At 32.7% G+C, this 13,191-nt stretch overlaps 1 protein-coding gene across 2 annotated transcripts; it reads right to left on the bottom strand.

Annotated features, from left to right (window-relative positions):
- Window positions 1-2,186: 2,186 nt before the first annotated feature.
- On the bottom strand, window positions 2,187-12,487 carry LOC124820077 (PIGF/3-ketodihydrosphingosine reductase fusion protein). 2 transcript variants are annotated; one of them, XM_088106110.1, is made up of 9 exons: window positions 11,996-12,487; window positions 11,835-11,900; window positions 11,690-11,732; window positions 11,254-11,308; window positions 10,966-11,014; window positions 7,486-7,553; window positions 7,191-7,299; window positions 3,017-3,158; window positions 2,187-2,740 (listed from the first exon to the last, which is right to left on the bottom strand). In XM_088106110.1, the coding sequence occupies exons 1-8, from the start codon at window positions 12,194-12,196 to the stop codon at window positions 3,045-3,047; spliced, it is 705 nt and encodes a 234-aa protein (XP_087962236.1). In that variant the 5' UTR covers window positions 12,197-12,487; the 3' UTR covers window positions 2,187-2,740; window positions 3,017-3,044. The 2 variants fall into 2 exon arrangements, with proteins under 2 accessions (XP_087962236.1, XP_087962235.1); XM_088106109.1 differs by having other exon boundaries at window positions 2,295-3,158; window positions 11,996-12,486.
- Window positions 12,488-13,191: the final 704 nt, after the last annotated feature.

The following is a 13,191-nucleotide window of genomic DNA, read 5'->3' as shown; positions in this document are numbered from 1 at the left end:
TTCAAAAATATCATAATATTCATGTTAAATAATTTTATGTAGTTTAGATATATCACATTATACATGTCAAATCAATTTACTCGTTCTAAAAATATTACACCATATATGTCAAATTTCATAAAACTTAATATCAAATGAAGATAATTTCTGTGATATTGGCATATTTTTTTCACTCGCTTCATATTGTGAAAATAAAATCATGTTAACACAATCAACAGATATACACAAAATATTAACTTCTATTCAATTATTTAATAATATAACTTTATTTACCGTGTAAAATATTAAATACTTACAAGTTACTGGCCCAACAAAACATGATATCTAACTAAAGAGGAATATGTTTTCCTTCATTTAGATATCAAACATGACTCTTTTTAGTGTCTTAATTTTAATTTTAATTTTTTCAAAAGTTGTTAATTATCCTTAAGCTAATAATTTCCTTTTTTAATTAAGAACTTTCATTCAAATCAAAATTTGAGAAATTGCACACTACACTACTAAATCCAGTGGTGGGCTAAAATGCAACATTGTAATGGCCTTTTGTAATGTTAGTCCAAATTATCATTTTCAACACTTTACTAGCACACTTATTAGTTGAAATTTCAATAATATAAGTAAGTTGTATTAAAAAGTTGAACGGTAATATATATCACAATTTATTAATGTCCTTAAATAAAAAAAGTAATTAATAAACTTATACAAAATATAAGTAAGTTGTATTAAAAAGTTGAATGGTAATATATATTATAATTTATCAATGTCCATAACATGCTATGATAAAGAAAAAATAATTTAACCAATACTTTAGTTAAACATGACAACATGTGCTTAAGATTCAATTGAATACATTACAATATGAAGAGTTAAATGGATCATCACAATGAAGAATAATGAAGGCAAAAAAAAAATTCCAAATGGAAAAGAGCGAAAACAATACAATGTTGTTGGTTGTCAAGATCTAAGACATTCTATCTTTTATAACATAAATATTTCAAGAAGGAGGAAAACTCTACTGACAAAGCAATCACATGGTCAAGAAAAACATTGTGTATAACCCATTGAAAGTAAATGTTGCATGAGGACGTGACAATCATCACAAAGGCCGATGATCTTAGAGTTTTCATCATCAATGCAACAAGATATCATACTTGAGTAACCATCTAGCATCTTCACATTCTTTAATGTATTAAGAAATATCCTTCTTTGTTCTCATGACATAATAAAGGAATACAATTTTAATTTTTATCTAGCTAAACGTCTTCTTTTATCCTTATATCTTTCATGTTTTTTTTTTAATAAAATACATGTCAAACATCATTATCAACTATGACATTTTAGTTAAGTTGATATCCTATAATTCATCATTTGTTATCACATGAACTAGTCCATTGAAAAGAGAGAAAAAACCAAAAACATGAGGCCAAACCAAACTCAAGCTCAAAAAATTCAATACAAACTCCTGAAAAAGGAACTAAACAACATGGAAGATATCTTTTAAATCTTGATGAACTTGAAAATGATTTTTTTTTTCATCTTTGAGTATTATATACAACAATTATCCCACATTCTTCTCAAGGTTATGACCTAAAAATTGTACTTCTAATAAGAAAGATTAAAAAATATGCTTTGTTTCTTCAATTGTTTTTCATAGGTTCCCTCTACTATTTGATTGAAGATTGTTATCAAAAGTTATGACATTAACCAATTCCATATTTTTTACACACTCATTGTTTCTTTCATTGGTTATTCCAATAGGAAACAACCATATGTTTTAACATAAGGCTATATATGTGTCGAGTAACTAGTATCTTATATTTAAATACTTTCGTTTTGCATCTATTAATTTTAAGATACTTGTTATAGAACCCAAATCCTTCTTAGTTATGGTTTTTTTACTTAATGTGACAATCATCCTTTATGCAATTGTTCATTGTTTGTCAACTCTCTTTTTTTCACTTCGTACAAACGTGAAGTAAAAGAAAGTATGACACAAATCACAACTAGTTTTCAACGGAAATTTGTCCCAAGTCAGATAATTAACACAATCCAACCAATATACAATATATGAGTTAATCGTATGCAAGAACAACATAATGACGTGCAACTCCTAATAGTTGAAAAAAAATACTTGGATCCCACTAACATAGATGATGATCATAATTGAGCCTCTAGATAACAATACGTTGACCACAAAATATCTATAGTCAGTATGGGACAACCAACTTACAGTTTTATCTACACAAGTTCATAAATATACATTTAGACTTTTGAAAGGTATTACAAATTGTACATTCCAGAAGTTAAAATTCTTCTGTATATAGTGTTTCAGTTGCACAATCTGGAAGCCAAGTTCAAAATTGTAAACTAGAGAAAAACTTCAAAACAAAAAAAAAATGAGAAACTTATCTATCCAAACTTCCCTTCCTTCACAATTCTCACTTCACCACACAATCTTGTGACAATATTCACTCTACGCTTCAAGCATCATCACCACAAACATGAAGTGTGTAAAAACACTCAACAAACAACAACACAACATCAAAACTTCAATCCCCATCTGCTGTCAAATTTAATACCACAAGGGCAGACTTGGAGAATTTATGGTGGTGCACACGGTGATTATGTGGGTGCAAAAAGAAAGGCACATGGAGGAATAGTATGTATCTCATTTCGTCCTAAAGATGTCAATTTTCGAGGTCTAGGTCATCAATAGATTATGCTTTTTACATCTCCATCACTATTAGCAAAATACAAACAAAGAATATTAAGATTTGACGTAATACGTTATGCATAACGTATTGGATATTCCTTTATGTGTAGATGAAATATACATGAGTATAAACACAAGATACTCATCGCATGTTAATTCACGAATATCAATGTCCAATATGACATCAATCACATTATCAATATATTATTAACAGTCTTACTTTTTCTTTCCTTCTTTTCTACCTTGTGCCTATTATTTCAACAAAGTAAAACAAATGAAATAGATGTTAGTAAAGTTGCTTACCAATTACAATAACCAGAAACTTTGCATTTTATTCACTTTTGATATGTAGTGACCTAAAACACGAAAGAACGAACCCCAATGACGCAACCAATGCCACCAGGTACCCAGCTATGGTTCCGTAGCTAACAGAAATTGGCCATTCCTACAAATTAAGATGAAATATAACTTAATGCTATGAAACAACAAATTAAATTAACTATTTCATTTGTGTTAAAATAAAAGAAAGAGGCATGGGTTGAATCCCTAACGTGTGTAAAGTACATAGGATTATGTATTCATGAATAAGAAAATAAAAAGAGACGGGTTTAAGCCTGTTACATCTAACAATATGAAAATTATTAAAACTGGTATTTAATCAATTTATACAACTATAACAATCTTATAGGTTTTGGTTTGGTTAATAATCATGGTATCTTGAAAAAGATAGATGATAAGAACTTAAGAACTCAAAGAACTCACCTTGAAAAGCTAACTATTATAGGAATAAACCAAAAACTCAAATACTGTGCCAAACATATCATATTACTTGCATGGGACATAGACATTCCATAATACCCAAATTCATATTGTAGCATGGTTCACAAGAGTTAGCATCTGAATGACTTTCACTCTACAACATTGGTAGAATAGTTCATCTTAGATAGACTTTATTGAAAACCTACAATCTGCTTTGTGTTATACCTAGTTTCTAGATATGACCTTTCTTTTTCTTTTCTCTTTCCTCTCATCCATTGTATTTAAACTACCAATGTCATTATATATATGAAAACATAAGCGAGGGGAATCAAGCTCCCCATTCATCTCTATTATTTTGTATTCATCTCAAGTTGGTATCAGGTTGATCCTAGTGTACTTGTTTTGAGGCTGTCTATCCTTATCCTTCATTGTTGTTGTTGTACGATGAACACCTAGTTTGCTTCATCTCATTGACATAACACATTTCCATTGTGTTTTATTGTCATTTGTTGTCTACCGTTGTTGACCCCCGTTTTTTCTTTGATGACCACCAGATTTGGTGTCTCGTCATGCGACGTCCAACCATCTTGGCCACATCCTCTGACTATTTTCCACATGCAACTTCTTTGTTTGTTGTAGCTTGGCATATCAAAGCCACACACCGCCTTCCCCTCACTGGAGCATCTTCACGTCTCCCTTAATAAGGTTTTCCAAATTCCATGCCCATGTTTCGACCCCTATTTATGTTGTCTCAACCTTGGTTGACAGGCTTATCTCTCCTTTGTCTCTCGAGCTTCATCCTCACTCATATTCCTGCTCCACCTTTGTTTGTTGTCTTTTGCAATTGGCATTGGTTGTGATATGCATGGTTATCGAATTGAAATTCGAATCGTGAATCATTTTTCAAATTTTTTTAATCGTGAAGCGAATCTGTTATGAATAGCAAGATACATGATAAAAAAATATGATATTTTTAAGTAAAAATAAGTGATATAAAAAATATTAAAAATTTCATATATTAGAATGAAGTCAAAATATTCAATTCATAAAACCAAAACATAATAACAATAATAAGATCCTATTTCCTATATTTAAATCTTACATCTTAATCTTACACTTTCATTCATCATCTTCAAGAAAAATGTCACTTAAGTCATCTTATTCCTCTAATATAAGATTCTCTTGCAGCTCATATTCATCTTCATCCTCTTCCTAAACTTCTCAACCACCTTTTCAATTTCATTATCATTTGCTCTAATAGTAAACTTTCCCTTATATAAAAAAAAACAAATAATAATAATAATGCAGTGCAGTAAACAATACTAATTTTAAAATATTCATTGAAGTATTTGCAAAAGAATAATTTTGCATATAAGAAAAAATATAAGATAACAAATAAAAGGATATAAAGTTAAAATAAAAGATCATGTGATCTAAATTCTAGATGTTTCAGAAAAAGTGGTATTAGAATTAATGTGGATTAAAGTTGATGTGAATGTGCTGCTGTTCCAGAATCAGTTAAATATTATTAAAATCATAATATAGAAACTTTCACAAAAGTGAGAGATTAAAAATACTGTGTAAGTGTGCTGTTGAGGTAGATTTAGAATATGTCTCAGTTTGAATTTGTTAGTATTCGTTTGAAATAGTGAGGGGTACATGCAAACATGTTCTCTTCTCCAACTTGTTTTCTTCTCCACTGCTGCCATCTCAGAATATTTTCATCTCTCGTATAACCTTCTTTTTTTCTCTTCTTTACACTTCATTTCCCGTGTCATGAAGCATATGCAGTGTGTGTCACTTCGTGAAGTGTATGCATAGCTGAATCGGGTGTAACAAAATTGAATCGTGAATCATACAATTCCAATCCGATTCATGTCACAATTCAAGGCATAAAACGAGTCACATTCCGATATTTATCATGGTAGAAGAATTTTGAACCGAATCGCGATACGTATTGCGATTCATATGAATCATATGATTCTAACTATATGAAGGTTGAATCATATGATTCTAACTATATGAAGGTTCGGCAAGTTCTCCTATGGACAGAAGCTTTACTACAAGATATTGTATTTTCATTGGAGGAAATATTATGTCTTGGAAAAGCAAGAAACAAAATGTTGTCATCCGCTCTACAGTTGAACTTGAGTATAGTGTAATTGGCATCTCTCCTTTGTGAACTTGTATGAACAAATGAAGATGTATTATGATAATCAAGTTCCTCTCCAAATTGCTTCAAATCTAGTATTCCAGGAGAAGACTAAACACATAGAAATCGATTATCATTTTATTTAGGAAAAGAGGCTGTCCAAAGAAATATGTACTAGTCAGTCAAATCCAATAATCAACTCGTAGATGTGTTAACAAAATCCTTGAAAGGACCTAGGATTGATTATCATTTTATTTAGGAAAAGAGGCTGTCCAAAGAAATATGTACTAGTCAGTCAAATCCAATAATCAACTCGTAGATGTGTTAACAAAATCCTTGAAAGGACCTAGGATTGAATTTATTTGTTCGAAGCTTGGGACATACAATTTCTATGCTCTTGCTTAAGGAGAGAGTGTTAGAAAAGGTCATCTTAAATAGAGTTCATTGAAAAGTTGATATGTGCTTTATCCTATGCCTAGGTTCTAGATATGACCTTTTTTATTCTTACAATTTTCCTCTCATCCATTGTATCTAAACTATCAATATCAATACAAATGTGAGAACCTAAGAAAGGGGAATCAAGCTCTCTAATTCATTTTCTATTCTTCAAATTCCTATCATAGCATCGTTCAACAGAGTCAGCTTCTCAACGACTTTTACACTATAACACTTTACTCAATGACACTTTCACTTGTTAGAACCCTATGTGGGTATCTCTTTCCAAGAAACTAACAACTAGAGTTGGCACCACCAATTAATTCACACCCAAGCACATTGGGTCTATCTTCAAAAGCTAACTACTAAGGGAAAACCAAACAATCAAATACTGCACTGAGTATTTTATAGTATTTATTGGATTGGCATTCCATGATACCCAAATCCCTATAAATAAACAAAACCAAACAGAAAAACAAATGATTTTGACTCAATATCTTAAATTACAATATTTCCACATTCTAGATTTAAGTATATTTACCTTCCTCACAATAGTATTATAAATAGGACAAAAAAGAAATATTCTCAAAGGGCTTGACAGTTGTTGTCTCTCATGCTAATGAAAATTTTCCACTCCCAAAACAAACCTTGAAGCAATGTTGTCAAAATCATCATATACCATAATTTAGTCATATCCAAATTGATATGGGATCTCCAACATATCTCCTCAAGTTGAAGACTAGACATCTCAAGTGTGGGACTAGATATTTGGGAGTGGTTCAACAACATGATAACGAGTGACATGATAGACCCAATAGATCTACTAAGGCTAGCTCTGATACCATCATAGAAAACGAACTTTAAATCCAACTCAATGTCACAAAACTGACTTACAAGACACCCACCAACATTTTATAAGTGGATCATAGCTTTAGCCGATATGGGATCTCCAATAAAGTACAAACTGGATAAAATGTTAATACTTATAGTAAAAACAAGTGAAGAGGTGAAGAGGTTGTGCATAGAGGCTTTTGAAATAACATGAATTTGGTAAGAATTGGTCTTCCTATTTGCTTAACAAAATGGTCAATGAATTTAAAGACAAAGCACTATAACAAAGAAATCAATTACCTGCCATGGCCTCTCCCAGTCAAGTGGCATTGGCCAAGCCCCAAACCAAGCCCCAATAACTGCTCCATGAGCTGGTAAACAAATCAAGTACTCTATAGATCCATTTGGCCTAAAAATATCATAAGAATAACAATAATGTAACTAAAAGTAAATAATTGAAGGACCAAATAAACCCAACACTATAAAAAAAGTATTCAACATACAACATTAAATATATTCATCAAAATCCCAATAAAGAAACTTCATACGAACAAACATGTTATGAATAAGAAATTATTAGCCAAAAGAAACCTACTTTGTTTGAGCAAATATACGTCTCCAATCAGCCCATGATGAACCAAGAACACATGATGCTGGAACTGTCTGAAATAACATCAAATGTGAATTTATAAAGTACACATAAACATGGGACCACAATTTAAAAAATGTTCATCCCAACAAAAGTTGTAAATTTGCAATTCATTCATGGAAAAGGAAGAGGACTAAATATGTAACCTTTGAAAACTAATTTCAAAACTTGAAAATATAAATTTAGTGGGTCATAATAATTGAAATGGTGTTTGTGTTAAGAATGGGTGACAAAACCAAAATGAAGTCGAAATGACCTTACAGGTCTATTATAGGAGGAACATAGAGGTTAAAATGTAGTTAGTTGTAACTGTCAAGAAAAAATACAAGTCAGGCCATTACAAGATGCAGTGTTATCAAATTTCGGCCATGGCGGAAACTGGTGACGGCTTCCCAACAAGGTGGTGGCGAAGCTGGTTTTCCATGACAACTTTTTGCATGGCTGCTGGCAGTGGTGGAATGGTGATGGCAAAAAAGTGAAGTGGATAAAGAGATAAGCAGCAGCAAGTGGAAGAGAAAATGCAGCGGCAGCTGGGAGAAGAGGCTAGGAGAAGACTGATAACGGATTTTTGGGTCGCCGATATTTTTTGATATTTGATATTGATAACATTGATAAGACGCAAATCTTATTCTCATAATTTGGCCATTCGCACCCAAGTTTGATCATGCCAAACAAGAAACTTTTGGTTTGTCTAATATAAGCTAAATAGTGAAACAAGTATTAGACAAAAACAAAAGACAGTATTAGATCATGAACAAAGAACAAGTTGTTGACAAGATGCAAGTCAACCTTAAAGTAAAAACCACAAGATCAGACTGCACAATAGACACATGTTAAACAAGGACAAGGGAGTGACACTAATGCATCAAACGTAAGAAGTGCTAATTGCCTATGTTTAAACTAGACGTCCATGCCATCAAAAGACATATTGCTCTACTAGAAGATCAAATCAGCAGAAGCAACTCTTACAAGACAAATATACAAAAGACATGAAATGTCTCGTCCAAACACCATACATGTTCAAAATAGACATAGCAAGCAAAATTACATGCATGCTACGCTAGGTGTTAAAGTAAAAAATAGATTCTTAAAAGCACAAAGCAAAAATTCATCTTTCACAAGTCAAGAAGAATAGACACACTTCTCAAGTATCTTGTACTAGACCCATCTTTATGATGTCACACCGCCTAATCTCTATGAGTTGATTATGAATGCCTTCCAAGGAAAATTCTTACAAAAAGTACCATTCATCAATATGCATAAAATTACCTCCTTTGGAGGATCAAGATCCTTTACAATGGCTGGCAAAAGTAGAATTTTTTATTTTCAAAATGCAATAAATCAAACTTACAGAATGCTTAAAGTTGGCCTTGATCAACATGGAAGGCGATGTTGTACATTGGTTTCAGTATTGGCAACGAAAAACCAAGAATCTTTTTCGGAAGGGTCTTTCAGAGGCTTTGACGAGGAGATCTAGAAACAGTGGTAGAGGCAAAAGTGATCATATTAATTGATAGTGGAGCCAACTATAATTTCGTGTTCACTAAATTGGTAAAATAGCTGGGTCTCTAAATTGAACAATACACAACCTTACTATGTTAGATTTGGGGATGGCAATAAAAAATCTACTCAAGTTACAAAAATTTGGAGCTCTATTCTTATGAGATGAAAGATATGTTTTTCCCTAGTTCAAATTAGGAGAAGTGGATGTGATTATTGGAGTAGCAAGGTTAGTGACTAAGGGGAGGAAAAGGTAAATTGGAAGGAGTTACTAGTGTCTTTTATGCATCAGTGTCAAAACATTATTATTAGAGATCCCAGTCTATCCAAAACTCTTATTTCTTCCAAATCTCTAAGGACTATGGATAGAGATAAAGTGACGTTAGTTCTATAGGAATGGAAAAATACATATCATATAGCAAGAGTTGTCTAGAGAAAGCAACTATAGGAATTGTTGCTTGAGTTTTCTGAGGGTTTTTTAGAACTAAAAGACATTCCACCTACTAGAGATATTGATCATTAGATTCCCATTAAAGTTGGAGTAGACCCTCTGAGGGTGAGATCATATAGATATCATCATTTGCAGAAGAATGAAACGAAGTCATAGGTCACAAATATGCAAGTCTCAGAGAGTTATAGGCTACAATCTGGAAACTTCTACAATTGCATTAAATGTATGGTGTACATGATCAAGAATAACAAGTAGCACCTGACAAATGGATGGGGTTTTCTTTACCTTGTAAAAGACTAAGCTGATGCCTAATGAGCAAACAAGTTCTCAAACAGATACGAAGTGGAAACCATCCAATTTTAATTATCGTATAATAGAAATAACTAATAAGTTGAAGATTTCACAAATGGTGGCTTTTTTTTTCTGTTGAAGTATAATGTCTTTATTTTATTATTAATATTTATGTTAGGGTTTTGTTAGGGGCTTCCCGCCCTTTTATCTTTCAGAACTATTGTCTTCTATAAATACAGTAGTAAGTTGTATTAGACTTGCTTAATCAAAATATAAGACTTTTCATTTTCTCTCAACTTCAAGTTGGTATCAAGAGTCAGACCCTTGTGTCTTCTTTGTCTATCGTTGGCGACATCATCTCTCTGTCATTTCCGCTGTTCGCTTTGCTGTCCGCCGCTGTCGCCGTTGCTACCGCCCAACGTTGCTTTCTCCGGCGAAGTAAAGGGTTAGGTGCTCCTTGAGAAGCGCAACCCAACCCTGGTGGTCTCGTCCTCCGAAGCCTCCGCACTAGACGCGACGCGTCGCTTCTTTCCGGCCCGTCCGCCGCTGCCGTTCAAACAGTAAAAGTGATAGGTTTCTGATTAAGAAACCTAATCAAGAACCCTCTAGTTCACCTCTCAGAATAGAAAGAAAACAAGAATGGAAACAATTCTGTGTATTATTCACAAAAGAATTCTCTGTACACTTACAGAAACAAGGGCTTAACCCCTTTCACAAGACAAAGCCTGTTAATCAATCAACTACCAAAAGTCCTTCTCTTCCTAAACACCCAACTATTTATACAACCGTTATTCCCGCCCTTCCTAACTGTAATAAGCAGTTAGGTTATTTAACTAAGTAATTCTCTTCCTTCTCTCATAAACTCTCCATCTCTTCTCATTCCTATCAAAAAAAGAAAAGAATATCCAGACAAAATGCAAAGTATCACGAAGAAAAAAAGGGCAGAATAATATGAGACAAATTGATAGGAACTTTGATACTATTGAGTGTCTAAGTCCTATATCGAGTAGTATGATATGTTTGGTGGAGCATTTAAGTGTTTGGTTCTTCCTTCCTTAATGGCTAGTTTTAAAGACTGGCTCCCCCAAAATTTTTGGGTGCTTATCACAAGTCCAATCAAAAACATCAAAACAATCTCCCAGAAGCTGTAATTGCTACAGAACAGAAATGAAATAGTCACTTACCGTGAATACCGACATCATGAGAGCCCAATTTATAGTCTTAGGAAGATACCTGTCTCAAGTAAAATTGCAAAGTCAAAACATGCTCCGGTTATTTATGGTGATCTTCAAAATAAAAAATGAAAAGCTATTTTTAATTACATAATAGAAGAGGCAACAAATTAAAGATAACACAACTTGTCTCGCTTTAAAGGAACAATAGTAATTACAAGTAATCCTTTTTCTCATCAACAACGACCTTATGTTACAAAAAGAAAAACACTGTACTGTGATGTAACTACTTTAACATACTGAAATTTAACAGGCGCCCCCAAAGCGATAGCTCCTAAAAAATTCAACAATGCCCCTGCAGAATAAAAGAGAAATATTAGAATGAATAAAAACAAATTTTCATGAAGAAGATTTATTAGTAAAATTAACTTAGGCTAAAACGCCATTTGAGTCCCTGAAAGTGTAATCTGCAAATCACTTTAGTCCATTATTAAAAAGGTTGTGACTCGTAAGAAATATTACCTTATATGTGTAAGAATTAGAGAATTATTTAATATTTTCAAGTCTCATTTGAGTGTGCTTAATTTGAGAGACTGTGGTATACAATTTCAATTTCAAGGACCAAAACAGTGTTTTACCCAGACAAACTTTCATCCTCGTCTTTAACAACTTACTATACTAAGCCTGAAGTTGAAAAATGCATCATCAAAAAGGGAAAAAAGAAGTTTAGACTCACCTACAGGCACCCCAAGAACACCTCTTCCAACAGCTCTTAGGTACTGCAAAGAATAGAAATCGCAAGAAAACAACATAAAAACTTAGAATATCCCCAGAAATCGGAGAATTATTCGGTTTCTGAGAAATTAAGGAGCACGAATTACCGAGCATTGTTGGGGATTTTGTCGATATCGACTGTATAGAAGGATCACGATCGGGAGCTCTACAATCTAAACGAAGCCATAGAATGAGAAAATGTGAAAGAAACAAAGAAAAAGTGAACGAAAATTTTACAGAAAAAAAAGAAAAAACGAATTGAAAGTACCGAGATGAGGAAGAGTGTGAGAGAAGAATGAGAAACGATGTCGATGGAGAAGGCAGTGTTGGCAGCCCAAAATGCGAAGGCCAGACCAACGACGCACAACGCGTTTACTATAAAAGCCTCAGAAACTGAGATTGAAGGTGACGCTTCCACGGTTGAGGCTTTCGACGCCGTCGTTTTCCTGCTGCTTTTCCGGCGATCCATCGAAGAAGATCTTCGCAAATTGAAATTTTGAATCGAATTGAACCAGGAAATGCGGGGGCTTCTCCAAGCACCTCTTAAAGATTCTCTCTGTAATTCTAAACTCGTAATGCCAAAACTATCCTTGTAAAAAAAATTCTCTTTCCTATAATAACCCCATTCACCTACTTTTACTCTCACATTTCTTTAACTTATCATCGCAACTCCTAGCTCCATTTTGTTCTCCAATCCCAGCACCACAACTTACTTTGTTGATGCTCTTGTGAGTTACTTAATAACACTAGCGTTTGTTCATACACGTCTACACTACACATTCATTCACTCCAAGATTACAAGGTATATATTTGTTTCGATATCTTCGTTTACATTTCATTTTAAATTATTAGAACAGTGTATATGAACTTAGAAATTGTGGATATAGGAGTAGGGTTATAGATTTGGAGAAATAGGAGGGAATTTCGAAATAGATTTTATGAAATTTTGAAATTTGATTAAAGGATTATCAAATTTATTAATTGGATTTCGATTGATAAAACTTTTTAACCGTACGTAAGTATTTATATATTTTTTTAATTTTACTTATTTATTTGTGTTATAGTTTTCTTTATTTATTCTTTTTAAATTAGTTACTTTTTACTTGTATTGGTTTTAATTTTTTATGAATTTGTTTGTTATAAAAATTATAAGAATGAGAAGTTTATCAACATATCTGACTAAAATTTTTTCACAATGTTAAGGCAAAATGAGACTTATAACATCGTGAAAGATATCGTCTTGAAAAAGTTGAAACATTAAGTGATTTTGATTTTCATGAGGAGTAAAAGATTTTTATTGAGGAGCAGGATGATATTGTTCAAGAATAACATGAAGTAGGTGGATTTCCTAGAGGTCTACATAATATATTATTATTGACTAGCTATATTGATCATGTTGCATTTGTGTTATTGTAAGGCCAGGTTAGTTAAGTAGTTGAATTTTATTTTATTTTTTTAATTTTA

The sequence above is a fragment of the Vigna umbellata genome, chromosome 2 (genome assembly GCF_029865625.1).
Source record: "Vigna umbellata cultivar VRB3 chromosome 2, Vumbellata_1.0, whole genome shotgun sequence".
In the NCBI taxonomy this organism is placed as follows: Eukaryota; Viridiplantae; Streptophyta; class Magnoliopsida; order Fabales; family Fabaceae; genus Vigna; species Vigna umbellata.
Note: the sequence above shows the minus strand (reverse complement) of the source record. Positions and strands in the feature narration are given on the sequence as shown.

Coding starts and splice junctions, on each gene's coding strand:
- LOC124820077 (XM_088106110.1), bottom strand. CDS start 12,196: ATGGATCGCCGGAAAAGCAGCAGGAAAACGACGGCGTCGAAAGCCTCA. Junction 11,901..11,995: donor TCACACTCTTCCTCATCTCG/GTACTTTCAATT, acceptor GGCTTCGTTTAG/ATTGTAGAGCTCCCGATCGT. Junction 7,300..7,485: donor CGTATATTTGCTCAAACAAA/GTAGGTTTCTTT, acceptor TGATATTTTTAG/GCCAAATGGATCTATAGAGT.